This window comes from Leuciscus leuciscus (assembly GCF_965113295.1).
Source record: "Leuciscus leuciscus genome assembly, chromosome: 25".
NCBI classification, from domain to species: Eukaryota; Metazoa; Chordata; class Actinopteri; order Cypriniformes; family Leuciscidae; genus Leuciscus; species Leuciscus leuciscus.
In genome coordinates this window covers 21,332,459-21,347,593 of record NC_138724.1, presented here as the reverse complement: position 1 = coordinate 21,347,593, position 15,135 = coordinate 21,332,459, and the positions used below count along the sequence as shown (strand labels likewise).

At 36.5% G+C, this 15,135-nt stretch overlaps 1 protein-coding gene across 1 annotated transcript in view; it reads left to right on the top strand.

Annotated features, from left to right (window-relative positions):
- Positions 1-1,056: 1,056 nt before the first annotated feature.
- The window catches only part of shank2b (SH3 and multiple ankyrin repeat domains 2b), a 107,885-nt gene continuing 93,806 nt past the window's right edge, over positions 1,057-15,135 (top strand). The window contains exons 1-2 of the mRNA XM_082160306.1: positions 1,057-4,576; positions 14,133-14,326. Coding sequence (XP_082016432.1) covers positions 4,540-4,576; positions 14,133-14,326 — 231 coding nt within the window. The 5' untranslated portion in view covers positions 1,057-4,539. The remainder of the gene's footprint in view (positions 4,577-14,132; positions 14,327-15,135) is intronic.

Below are 15,135 nucleotides of genomic sequence, written 5' to 3'. Positions count from 1 at the left end.
TGTCAGTCTGTCTATATGTCTGTCTGTTCGTCAATCTATCTATCTATCTATCTATCTATCTATCTATCTATCAATGTCTGTCTGTCTGTCTGTCTGTCTGTCTATCTATCTGTCAGTCTGTCTATATGTCTGTCTGTTCGTTAATCTATCTATCTATCTATCTATCTATCTATCGATGTCTGTCTGTCTGTCTGTCTGTCTGTCTATCTATCTATCTATCTGTCTGTCTAACTAACTGTTTGTCTATCTATCTATCTATCTATCTGTCTGTCTGTCTGTCTGTCTGTCTATCTATCTATCTATCTATCTATCTATCGATGTCTGTCTGTCTGTCTGTCTGTCTGTCTGTCTGTCTGTCTGTCTATCTGTCTGTCTAACTAACTGTTTGTCTATCTATCTATCTATCTATCTATCTATCTATCTATCTATCTATCTATCTATCTATCTGTCTGTCTGTCTAACTAACTGTTTGTCTATCTATCTATCTATATATATATATATATCTGTCTGTCTAACTAACTGTTTGTCTATCTATCTATCTATCTATCTGTCTGTCTAACTAACTGTTTGTCTATCTATCTATCTATCTATCTGTCTGTCTAACTAACTGTTTGTCTATCTATCTATCTATCTATCTATCTATCTATCTATCTATCTATCTATCTGTCTATCTATCTGTCTGTCTGTCTGTCTGTCTGTCTGTCTATCTATCTATCTATCGATGTCTGTCTGTCTGTCTGTCTGTCTGACTGTCTAAGTTCATTAGACTCACATCTGTCTAGAGGGAATATGCAGAATTGCTTAAGGTCTATTTTAAGTACAATCCTGAAACATTTACACGAACCAACATGAAATAGTAATTTTAAAACAAACGTATAATTTATTTAAACGATTTTTTTATCTTAAACTCGTTAATGCAAAAAAAAAAAAAAAAAAAAATTCAAACGTGTTGGGGCTAGATGCAGGTGTGTTAGTTGGGGGACTGTGGCTCCGCCTGCATTAGTGTTAGAAGAGCCCCTGAATCCAGCGCAAATATTTCCTGCCTCCCCTGCGAGTGTATGTGTGTGTGTGTGTGTGTGTTGCGCGTTCGGGTCGATGCTGCGCATTTAACACTGTCCACACATGCGGAATACACAGTCCTCTTCCCCTGAAGAAGTGCTAAAGGGGTCACTCCCTTCTCTGTTTGGACTACACGACAAACCCGAGCGATTCTACGGAGAATTATATCCTTTTGGACAAAGGATAAAGAACCAAAGAAAGGAAAAAGTGCGCCGGATGCTGTAAGTACGCACCTTTGTTTCCTCTCCAGTACGCGTCCGTTCTTATCCCTATAGTTTCCTCATTACAAAATACAGTTTTCATTATAGGTTTTTTGACCTTAAAGGCAAAAAAAAGGAACTCCGAAGTTTGTATAGCCGGACAGAGCCCACACTTGACGAGCTGTGATGCTGGAGATGTGAGGCTGCTGACGGACAAGCTCTTGGCAACTTCTCCTGTTTTTCAATACTGATCGGAAACGCTTTTATATGATTCTATAGTCAAAGCTTGGGATGTATAGAATCTGAATGGATGTTTAGACATAAATATTCATTTGGACTTGGATTTTTTTCCTCTTTTTTTTTCTTCTTCTGTGAGTTCGATAATTTAAACGTTGGCTTAATGATGTCGGTTGATCACTTGGAAGTACAAACGATGCCCAAAGTTAAAGAGACCTCAGTATACTGTACAAGAAGAAGAAAGGAAATAACACCTCATCACAATTTGATTGGCTATGTGTGATGTGCACACTATCCAATCAGTAAAATGAGTTGAGAAATACTCATTTGATTCCATTTTATCATTTTGTAAAAAAAAAAAAAAAAAAAAACTTTTTAAGCTTCAGGCTGAGATAGTCAACCAATACGGGGTTTTAAATTAAACCTATATCTAGAGAGCAGAGTGGCTGATACATATGTGACAAGTAGGTATAAGTCAGGGATAATTAACATATTGAGGAGGTTTGTTTTGCGTCAAAGACCATCTGACTAATACTCCTTGTTAGATACTTAACATTTAAATACTGCAAATACTGGGATGTGAAATATTGATTTGCTTTTCTTTGATCATATTACTTAAGGAACACATGCTAGGAAACGTACTCACTAATGCAGCGTTGCCATGGGCAACGGTTATTATTCAGAAATATATGACCACTGAACGACCAAGAATCAATTATTCAGGGGAACCAATAAAGTTATAGTAATTTAGATGTACACATATACATGGAAATCAGTTTTCCCTACAAAAAAGTTTTTGCACAAATTATTCATTATTCATTAACATTATTATTGGTAGATGTTGATAGTCAAAATGGCCAAATAGTGGCTGATTTATCAGTTTAGCGAATATATCAGTCTTTAACATAGACAAGCACATTTTAATAAAGAGTAGTGATACAAAGTGTTATCACAATGCTCAAATAGTGGCCAATTTATTGGTTCATCCAATGTATCAGTCTATAACTAATAAAAACGACAATGCAAGACAAGTGTTGCAAAATGGAAAATGGGTGACTGTTTATGGGTGACTACTTTATCTGCATATAAGCTAGAAACATCATGTTTATTAAAGAAAACAAAACTACCCCTAAAATGATGTTTGTAAAATTCAAAGCTAAAGTGACTCCAGCAACCCTTGGGAACTTAAAATCCTCTAGGAGTTTTGACAATAATTTATGTGCCTCTTAAAAGAGTTTTTAGGTCAGCATTATTCAGACACGCCACATTATGCGCAGATTCAGGTTTTCTCCCATCCACTGCTTGGGTAGCGATGGTCTCATGGGCTTTCCAACCTGCGCCTCCATAGCAACAGAACAGACCGATTTCACTAGTGACACTTCTCAGGGCCGCCGGAGCCAGAACCCATTGTATCTTCCTTGATAAGTATCAGGAGACTTTTAAAAGGCATCTTGCCCGAACCCAACCACTGCAGCGTCCAGTGGCTTTATCAGTACGTTCAGCGATTGTTCCGGTTTCAAAATGTTTTCTGCTTTGTGTCCTGATGTTTTGATATGAAACTGTATCTCATGATGACAGTTTCTCTTCGGTTATCTTCAGAAACTGTATAAGCAAAGGCTAAGTTTAGGAGATGTCAAGAGACAGGATATCCACCTCAGCTTTCAACATGACGTTCACTGACAGCTCCGTTCAGCAAATTCTGCCTTTGCTGCTACCATACTGTACTTCAGCAACATGTCAAGATGTGATTTTCCTATCAGAGTCCTAATAAATACATCAGAGTGCTCTTTTCATTTCAGAAGCATTTAGGGGGGCTTTTGACCAACGTGCGACATTCAAAACACAAAGCGGTTGATTGCTGTTGTGATTGTGCATAAAATATCTCAGTCAAATTGCCTCCAGAAAACTGTAATTAGGAGACAAACAACATTATCAGTATTGTAAGGCATCTTCAGCGTGCCGGTCAAGGATTTTTGCTTGTATAGCAAATAGGAGCTGCAGCTGTGAGGCTGTGGTGATCTATCCATTACAGGGATGGGGTTGGAAGCTCTCTGTTATCCTGTGTCCCACAGAGATAAGAAGCGGAGAGGAGGATTTTAGCAGACTGGATTTGCAGCCACACACTTTCCACTTCAGGCTTCTAAGCGATTTATGTACACAAGCAGGCCCAGTAGGTGATTCCAGGACTCAGTTTGTCTGATTCATAGTAGCTGCAGTGTTGGGGAGTAACTAAATAAAAAGTAGTAGGCCTAGCTTGGTTTTCAGATACCGGCTACTTTTTCCAATGGGAAATATCAAATGCTCCTAAACAGTTCTTTCTCACTTAGCCTACCAACTCACACTGTATTCAGCATTTGGAGGTGAAATTCATTCTTGAGAATCTGTTCAAACAATCATATAAAGCGTTTGAAAGTTCATTTTATTCTAGTGAATCAGTTCATAAGCGCACCTCGTGTAGAGTTTGAAAGTCTGATTCATATACTGATCCTCTCTCTCATGTAGCCTTGCGTTTGAAATCCAATTAATTCTACTGAATCGTTCTTTCTTTCGGCACTTTTTCTCATTTTGAAAGTCAAATTTAAAGTACTGAATCGGATCATTCTAAACGGTCCTCATGTTGGGTTGAATAGTCTGATTCATTCTAGTGAATCGGTTCAGCGGTTCAGTGGCTTTTTGTCAGAAGAGACAGTGGGAAACTGAGCTGAACCAGAAACTGATAAAGTTAACATTTTTCATCAGTTTACCAACTAAAGTGCATAACTCAGATGCATATATTGTAAATATATTTACTTTTATTTTATGCGCGGTAGCCATACATTAGAAGAGAAGGCCCCTCATACCAAACTGACCAATCAGAATCGATGTTAAAATGACGCAGCGTCGTTTGCCTGTGACCAAAATGCGGCCGAAAAAGTATCAACGCTAAAAGAAAGTTATCTCTTTCCGCATAAATATCAAATCAGAACCATTCAAGCCAAACAGCTTTTAGTCGTGCATCAAACTTTAGGTGCAGAGAAACAAAATAATGATGAAATACAAATGAATGAAGGATCTTTTTGAAGAGCATGTTCTGCGCATGGGTGAGTTACGTAGATGTTAGATGGAGTAGGGCTCTACATGCATACATAAATGTTTATAGGTTAACTTTACACAGTATTTAAAGATATAAGTTGTTTTACTACACTGATGTAAGTTTCTGTTGTGTTGGTGACGAGAAAGTGTTTAACAGTTTTTAGATATCGAAGTATTTCTTTTAGCATCGGTCAGTTCGATTAGGCTAATTCAGTTCGTAAAGACGGTTCATGAAAAGCGATGCACAGATTCGATTAGGGTGTTTGATATACTGTCAGTTTAAGTTATTCTAAAACCCTCATTGTTTTTGTGCCAGCAAAAATGTCTCTGATTTTTTAAAATATTGTTTTTAGTTTAATAGCAGTCAAATAGAGAACACTAAATAACAGTTCAGAGAATGCGAAATTAAGAAAATACAACAATAATAATATATTATAAAATGTTGCTCTCTTAAAGGTACAATCTGTAATTTCTTTGCGCGCCAGAGGTCGCATTTTCAAAACCATAACAAAGGCGAAGCTTGATGACGCTATGAAGGAGAGTGGAACTATGGGAGATGTCGTTTACACCATCCAGAGATGTATGGAATTCACGAATCAGCTAATAAATTTGTTTTTATGTCACCTGTACATTTGATCACACTATATTATGTCAACGTAATGAATTAGCTGCAAGGATCGTGAAATGTAATGCTATTTTAGCCTGTTATATGTGACTATTTGTCAAATTATTTGGTGAGTTTATGCTGCACAGTTTTACGCGTTTAAAACAATCGTACTAAAAGTACATTTGAACAAACCCACAGTATTTTTTACGTAATGGCTAAATATTTTTGTGCAACACATACTGTAATTTCACTGCCATAGACTTGGTCACCAGACTTGATAAAAAGCATTACTGAAGTACAAACCAAGTGCAATATAACTGTATGTGTACAATAAATAATATAGTTTTGCTTACCTGTCTATTAAAACGCATGCAAGAGCGGAATCTCTGTTGACAGATCAAGTCCAAGTCTGTCGCAAAGCTCTCTCCATCCTGAAAACGCCACGCCGATATTGATCCTTGTTTTATTTCTCCGTTTGTCCCAAAGCCTGCTTGCCTCAGTTGATCTACGTTTAAGTTTTTTTCTTTCTGGATTTTCTGTACTCGCTAATCAATAATCGTGTACCATTATGACTGAACGACACAACAGCGGTGTGCAAGATATTGTATCATAAATATGTATACATAGATCCCTCATTAGCAGCTTACATAAAGCTGCCCATTGAAACGGCCGCTAATGAGGAATCTAAGTATTATTTCTATGGTTTTTACAAGCGGAAACTGAGGATAGTGCGGATATTACGTCATTGATATGCGACAACGACAAGGGACGAAACCAGGGGGGCAGGGTTTCATATTATTTTGAAGTTTCCCCGGGCGCCGCCATTGGCTAGCGAACCCCCACCTGCTGTTAGCATCCCATTGACTCACATTCATTTTGGCGTCACTTTGACAGCGAATAACTTTACATCTGAGGCGTTTAAAGACTTAATTTGTCCATTATTTATTTCTAAAGAAACACGAAAATGTATAAAAGGCTCCATTACCTTGTAGCTTCCGTTATGGCCCCGTAGAAGCAATTTTTGTAAAAATAGGCTAACGATTGCTTCATAACCACGCGACTCTCTGTCGCACAGTAGAGAATTACCGTATGGACAGGAGGAGAAGCTTGCGGGCAATCGGGGGGATGTGGAGGCAAAGTGACAAAATAATTAATCAGAATACATAGCAAAAGTTTCTCCTGCTCCTAGCTCATGGACACCTCCTACTCACACTCTCCGTCTCTGCAAGTTTCGGAAGGGAATGATTCAGATTTCTCTTGGCACAGCTACTAGAAGACAGACAGGTTGCTCATGTCACATCTACGTCGTCAAGCTCAGTTTGAGTCTGCGCAGTACGCTCAGCCATCAGGAAGTGAGTGCTTCTAATTGACTTCACTTTTCTCCGTTGAATCCGCTGTGTCCATTTCTTTTACGGTCTATGATTGAAACGGCCGCTAATGAGGCATCTAAGTATTATTTCTATGGTTTTTACAAGCGGAAACCGAGGATAGCGCGGATATTACGTCATTGATATGCGACAATGACAAGGGACGAGCCATTATTTAAAAAATTTACAAATCCTTGGGACCTTTTAGGATAATGTAAGTACACAACTGCATGAAATATATCACACTATGCCAGTGGTTTTTGAATATTTTATTACAAAAATCTTACATATTGTACCTTTGAGTAACTTTAGTGCTATTTTTGTTTTGTTTTTCTGCTCTGCTGCTTGGAGAGTAGGCTAGTTCCCCAACAATGGGCATCCATTTATCAAATTAATTCAGATAAGTGCATTTCATTAAGATCTGATGGCTTTATCATTATATTATGTGCTCTTCAGATAAGGACTGTGGTGTAATTGACAATTCGTGGAGTGAAGGAATCATTAAATGGGGCCTCTAAATTGGTTGCATATTCCCTAGAGAGTGAGCGGTTGAATGGATTGATGAATAAAAATATGAAAACCTATTTGAGAAACAATATACTGCCATTGTTTGTAGTCTACTGATATGGTGTAGGCCTAAAGCAGCGGCGGTCCTCCGGGGGCAATAATTGTCCCTCGTATTGACGTGCGGATTCCACGATGAGCTCGGATTGAACGCAGGCAGCCCATGGGAGGGGTTAGATGACATGTTGTGATAGAACTGGGCCTTGCTTCTCATTTATTTTTCATCAGCTTCACCTCGCTTTTTTATAACACTGGTGTTCAGACTGTGATTTGTTCTGCTCGTCTTGCACCAGCGTATACACGAGCCCTAGTCTTGCCCTATTTTACAGCTGTGCGGTGTTGCCGTTAAGTCACCAGGGGTAAGGCAAGCGGACACAGATCCAGGCCAGCCCGTCCCCCTTTCCCTCTCCCTCTCTATTCGCCTCTGTATGCCACTTTCCCCTCCCTGTCTATCCCTCTGTCTCACTCTATTGCTCCTTTGAGTCCCACAGCTCCGTTTCTTTCCGCTCTTCTCTGTGGTTTACTTGTTGGCCCAGATGAAACCCATACTTTAGTTACCCTTCTCCTTTCAGGTAGTTCACAGAAGCTTCACTTCTATTGCTCAGTCAAATGTGGCATCTAACGGCTATGGACATGAATGATTGCACACCGTGTGGTTTGTTGACGAGAGCTGTCCTATTTCTTTTCTAAGAGATTGGACTTAGGACCGTCGCCTGGCGGATGATAAAATGGCTGAGAAATCTCTTTGAAGGAGGGAATCAGCCATATTTGCAGACCAGCTTGTCAAACTCTGTAAAAAGGGGTTGTAAAGGAGCTATTTTTAATATCATAACCCTTTTGTTTAGCTGTTGTTACTTAATGTATTTAGGTTAATTCAGTGATGTTAAATAGTGTTTTGGACTTGAATAAAATCTATTTATTTACAATAACATTCATTAGTTTAGTTTTAAAAAACCAAAAATTTAAATGTAAGATTTTTTTAAAAATCTTAGTTTTAAAAAAAATAATATTTTCTTAATATTTTTGAAAGAAGTCAAATAAATACAGCTTTTGTGAGCATAATATGATTAAATACAGTAAAAAAAAACCTGTAATATTGTGAAATATTTTTACTATTTAAAATAACCAATTTCTATTTTAATATATTTTAAAATATAATTAATTCCTGTGATGCAAAGATGAATTTTCAGCATCATTAATCCAGTCTTTGGTGTCACATGATCCTTCAGAAATCATTGTAATATGCTGATTTGATGCTCAAGAGACATTTCTTATTATTATCAATGTAAAAAACAGTTGTTCTGCTTCATATTTTTGTAAATAGAAAAAAAAACAGCATTTATTTGAAGTAGCGATTTATCACTTTTTATCAATTTAATGCATCCTTTCTGAATAAAAGTATGAAATTCTAACAAAAAAAAAAAAAAATTCCCCACTGACCCCAGACTTTTGAATGGTATATTATGTTATGACTTTATTAGGTTAGCATATTTTTCAGCATACAGATTTGAGCACAGGCTCAATCATCTAGAACACCATAGCAACACCTTGGCAACCATGATCCTCCTAGCATTATGGTAGTGAGGTTTGCATGAGCAAGCACAACAAATTTTGTTATTGCTCTTTTTGTTTTGGAGTTTTAGAGTTGCTATATTGCAAAAAATATAAACCCAAGAGCTTTTGATGCAACATCCACAGCACTTTTTGATGAAAAATAAATTGGTTGTGAAATATTAATGTTTGTGCGTTGGTTTAATGAAGGGTGCAGTATTAGATGCTTCTCAAATACAGTATGTATGTTTATGGGAAGGTTGAGCTCTCGGAGAGCTGTCAGTTCCTGCTACTGTCCGTGTTTCTGAAACAGCAAGTTTGACTGCCCTCAGGCAGGCTTTTGGAATAGAGCAACCCTGTGTAAAATGATACAGTGACTACGCAGAAGTGGACCAACCTTCATATGAGATGTTCCTCAACAAATCTCAGGAAGAAAAATATTACTTCTGTTGTTTTGCAGGATATTAGGGTGAGCTTAATTCCTTCCAGAATCCTTCTTATGCTCCTTGATGAGCGTAGGATATTAAGTTACATTTTAAGCCTCCTAACACATTATGACAGTCTAGACTAAACCAGCCATTTAAAAAAAAAGCTTAATGCATCACTTCCATTAACTATAACAATGCAAATGTGTTTAGTAGTCGTCGTGGCAACAGTGGCAGACATTCAGAGTGAATATTTTGGCAGTACTTTTAATAAATAATTGCCGTAATGAAAAAGCATCGGTGTGTGTTTTTGAAGTTAACAGGGAAAATAAATTTTAACTTATTAAATACAGTAAATTATGCTTCTAGGTCAGTATGTGCTTGTTTTTTTCTGCTTCCTGAGAAGTGCTGCCATATATTAGCATCTTGTATAATCGAGTGTAATAAATAAACACCCAAAAAAGTCAGAAAGCACAAGTGACTCTGAACTAATAATGAATTCTGGAAATTAAATGTATGATTTTGTAATCTAATGTATAATTCTAATGCATCTGGGTATGTATATCATGTCCAAAATATGAAATCTAATGTATAATGTATGAATTATGATTGCACAAGCTGCATTCGAAGCCATCGTAAACTGATAATAAACACACACCTGTGACCACATATTCTTTATTAATGCACCAAGTTGCTACGTTTTATTTTCCAGCATATTGGTTAATATTTTATTTTATGTAATTTCATATTATGCTCATAATCATAGATTTATGATTCATAGATCAACAATTTATGTTTTTTTTATCGCTGCATTTTTATAAAATCAATAGGCCACTCAAGGTGATTTTTGCAGTGATTTGAAGTGGATTTGGGGAATATATAGAATATAATAATTCATATGCATCAGCTTAAAGTGCGTGCTCATCTTTACATTATAAATTGTATCTATATTTGAGTTAATCTGCATGTAACCTCTGCAAGGTTTTTTTCACGTTCATTTTTATTTGAAATAATTGTATCACTTATCATATTCATATTATGTTATGTTTTTTACAATTAGTCTATTTTTCAATGTTGTATTTTTGTTTTGTTTTTATCGCTGCCATTTTACAAAAAAACTAAAAAATAGGCCAGTCAAGGTGATTTATGCAGTAATGTTGGGGAATTAAAATAATATTAATTAAATATATATTGCTGATTGTATCTTCATGTAACCTCTGCAAGGTTATGTTACGCTTGGTGTTGCTTTGAACTTCTTACAAGCAAATAATATCTAATTAATTCAGCAAGATGAAAGCATGTACTGTGTAATTTATTTAAATGCCCACAACTGGATAATATTCACTTCACAGGAAACCAATATATCATCGAGCGCACAATAACACAACTGTGAAAGGACTTCAGTGGTGTCTGTGTGTTTATCTGCCAACACTGAAGTTGTGTTAAATCTGCTGGCAGCTTCTTAGCACTAAAGTGAATGTGGGTGCAATTTCCTCTCCACGCTGTAAGGTTTTAATTGGTGGTACCCTTCAAGCGATAGTCGACAAATGCTTCCTGCCTCTTGAATCCCGTCTTGGTGGCGGGCGATTGTAAAGGTCGAGCGAGAAAACCAACACTGACAGCCCTGATGAATGACAGGGCCTTCTGACTGAGCCACGGGGGGAGAGAGAGACACAACAACGCCTGATTTTCACCAGCGCATTTAGCGTATGAAACCGTGGGCAAACATGGTCACACTCAAAGTAGCCTATAATGTTTGAACATTACTTCCACACACTATATTAGTGGATTGTTAGTTTCTAGGTTGTGTGACAACATCTCATAAAAGCATATTCTTACACCGAAGCCCCCTTAATCGTGGTGTTTTATCCAATAGCAGTTATTTGACCACCTACACACGGTAGTTTAGCGTTATAAAGATGCGCTAGCACGGAAAGGTCAATTTTAATATTCTCGAACCCTTCACAGGGTAAAATGCGAAGGAAATGTGATGAGCGCTTCTAATTAATCTTCAGCTGTCTCGTTTGCACATGCCGTGATCATTTAGGCTTTAGCGGAGAGCCGTCAGTCAGTATTTCACCTGACCTCTTTGCTTTAGTTACTGTCTGAGCCTCTCTCTCTTTCTGCGTCTCTGTAATTGTCTGATATTGCTTGCCGTCCACACCTCTCCCCAAACACCCAGACATTTTGTTTGCCATTCAAAAGTCTTGTTGTGATTTCAAACGCTTGTGTACACTTCAGAAATATGGCGTGCGCTAACCCAAGACACAGAAAACAGCTCCATCTGTCCCTTTTGGAAACCTTTAATCCGATGCAATGACTAACAGCCAATAAAATATACAATAAGGGTCCAAATGTCTGTGAGCCCCATGATGTGGGATTTAAAATGTAGCTACAAATAAACAAAGTTTTAGGATGCAAGACCTCATAAAATAAATATATATATTTTATTATGTAGCGGAGTAAAAAGTACGATATTATGCTTTGGAATGTAGTGAAGTAAAAGTTAAATAAATTTTTTTTTTTTTTTATATATTAAAAAAGAAGTTTAAATAAAAATACTCTAATGAAGTAATAAAGCACCATACTTAAGTATAGTATCACAGTAAAGACACTTACTCAGACACTCAGTCCACCACTGATAAATATATTAATTCATATGCTTCATCCTAAAGTGTATGCTAATCTTTACATATTAAATGAGTGTTGATTGTATCTGTATGTAATCTTTGTATGCTACATTACGTTATAATGCTGCTTTGAACGACTTATACAGTATAATGAAATAATGAAAATAAACAAAGATTTAGCATTACTGTACATTTTAAATTAACCATGGCTGATTTGTTAATTCATCAGAAGTTTGTGATGATAAACAAGACCATTTTCATTTTCAGGTGAGTGTCAGTTCAATTATCCCTGCAAGGTAGTGCAGACCCAAAAGATGTAGAGAAGAAATATTAAAATGACGTGATATACAGTCTGACATTTCAGTGTACTTGCTGTACTCCTATAGTCATCCACAGATGAACTATAAACACGCTCAGTCTTGGCAGATAGGGACTGATCAGCAACATTTGGTGAACCCAGCGAATTCACAAAAGGCCACAGAGAGATAAACAAGTGGAGCGAAATGACCGGATAGCAATATAAAAATATTATGTATGGGAATAATAAGCACTCGAGTCAACAGAAAACCAAAATTGCCCCTCTTTATTTTATTAATATGTTCCTGGTCTTACTGTGCTTATCGTGATTCATCGGTGCACATTATTTTAATTCAAAATAAAAACAAGATTGACTTGGCAATCTTTTGTCAAGTTATAATAACTTACTTATACGCCTCTGAAATTACTTCGCCTAGACTGGACAATAGGCTGATCCATCAAATGACCCTCTTCAGGGACCATTTTAAACACTTAGGGCCCTATCTTGCACCCAGCGCAAGTGACTTTGTACACCGACGCATGTATCATTCCTATTTTGCACCCGCGCAAAGCGGACTTTTCCCTCCACAGAAGCACGTCGGTTAACTAAGAAATACACTTGCGCTCCCGGGGGCGGTTCAGCGCAAAGAGGAGGCGTGTTCCGGCGCAAACGTTCCTTCTTGCTATTTTGCAGGTTTAGAAAACAATTGCGCCACTAACCAGGAAAAAATAGTTTAAAGTCAGTGGCGCGTTGCGCATGTTATTCATAGGCTATTTTAAGGGCGCATGCTTGGCCATAATCAATGTAGCGTGTGCACAACGCGCACTTTGATTCTCTCATCTACACAGAAGCAGCAGTTTTCATTTTTGCAAATCATACATTATTACGATAGATAGATAGATAGATAGATAGATAGATAGATAGATAGATAGATAAACAATTTATTATAAAAGCATACATCTAGCTTACACATTTCTCCATTTTCATGTAACTTCTCTCTTTTACGGCCGTGACGAGAGCGTTGCTCTCCTTGGCTGTGAACCGCTGCTGGCGCGCGCCTGGCAAATCCGCCGTTACAATAGCAATCCGCTATGGAAAAAGCGCGTCTGCTCTTAAAGGGAATGTGAGATGACGCTCTGATTGGTTTATTTCACGTTACGCCCAAACCACACCTATGAATAATGAAGCTACTTCAGACCAACCCATTTTAGATTTGCGCCTGGCGCAAGAGGCATTTATCCCGCCGGTATAATAGCAACAGCGCCGAGACCCGCCCACAAAGTTACTTGCGCTTTGCGCTTTGACACTTGCGTTTCAGATCGTTAAAATAGGGCCCTTTGAGTTGGCTATGTGGTTTATGATGTTATATTATAGGTTATTCATCATATTTTTATGTTATTTTATTTTATTTTTCACTTCATATTATTATCCAGAATTTTCTTTTGCTTTTCTTTTCTTTTTTTTCCCCAGCATTTTATTTTTGGTTAATGTTATTTTATTTTCTAAATTATATTCCAGTTAATTCCAGTATTTTATTTTATTTTATTTTATTTTATTTTATTTTATTTTATTTTATTTTATTTTATTTTATTTTATTTTATTTTATTTTATTTTATTTTATTTTATTTTATTTTATTTTATTTTATTTTATTTTATTTTATTTTATTTTATTTTATTTTATTTAATTTTTTTTATTTTTTTTATTTTTTTAATATATATTTTTTTATATATTTTATTTCCAGTTAAGTTCCAGTTAATTCCAGTATTTTATTTTCCAGTATTTTTTATTATTATTGTTTTCACTGCCTAAGACAAATAGGTGATTTTTTTGGTGTAATTTGGGAATTAGAATTATATTTATATGCTGAAGTTTAAGTGCATGCTAATCTTTACATTACAGATCATTGTTGATTTTATCTGCATGTGATCTTTACAAGGTAATTTTAAATGAGAATATTCCTATGAAATACTTTTCATTTTCCAGCATATTGGGTATTTATTTATTCGTTAGTAAATATTTTTGTGTCATTTAATTTAATTTAGTCAGTTAACTAAGTTTTTAATTTATGCATTATGCACGCTATTGAATTTATTGTAAAATTTGCTCTCTCTCTCTCCACAGTGTTGATCATGCCGCGGAGCCCCATGTCTAGCGAGGAGGAAATGGCTCAGAGTTTCTCGGACTCGGTCAGTTCGGAATCAGACAGTTCCCGAGATGAGCCTCCCAGGCTGGATCGACCTATCAGTGGCCGACTGGACAACAGCCTGCGAGACACAACACTCATCTGTGTGGTCATCCCTGACCTGCAGCAGTCTGTGCGTACACACACACATACAAACACTCAGCTGTTGGGCCATGTGGACCTTTCAAAATTATATTATTATAGTAAATTGCTTCCCTCTAACAGTTTCAGCCTTCTCTTTAGAGCTGTTTGGGTTTTAGTGGACTAAAAAATGGAAAAAGATGCAACAAGGCAACAAGTTTTTGACCTATTTTATACTCGTAAAGTAGAAAATTACATTGTCATGCATTAAATGAAGAAAGTTCAGAAAGGCAATATCATGTAGAGACGCTCTTTTCCAAATGTGAAAGTAATAGTTTTATATATTTGAAAATTTGACACACAAGCAAGCACAACAAATAGGTTAATATGGAAAATATAATATTAACTTTAAGTGAACTTTAAATCCCAAAATGACCCTTTTTTAAAAATCCATAACACCTCTACACTACAACAGTAGTTTAAAATCTACTCAAATATTAAAATGTATGACAAATGTATAATGGGTTGCCATACCTCCTGCATTACAGCCCAATTTATTGTAATATTGCAACCAAACCAGGCTAAAAATGTTGTAGAATTTGATTTATTGTAAATGAAAATCACTAATAGAAACCATTTTTACTGCTCATGCTCCAAACAGGTTCTTTAAAAATATCTGTGCCTGTCATTACTGAAAATGTTATTTTAGGAAGAAGCAGAGGATTTAATTGTGCTGGCACATTGCTGATAAGGTTATGGTTAGCATATTGTGTTATTTCCAGTGTCATATTTATTGAGCGTTACAATTATCCCGGTTTCCATATTCTGCGTTTACATGTCAACAATAGCATCTCAGTCACA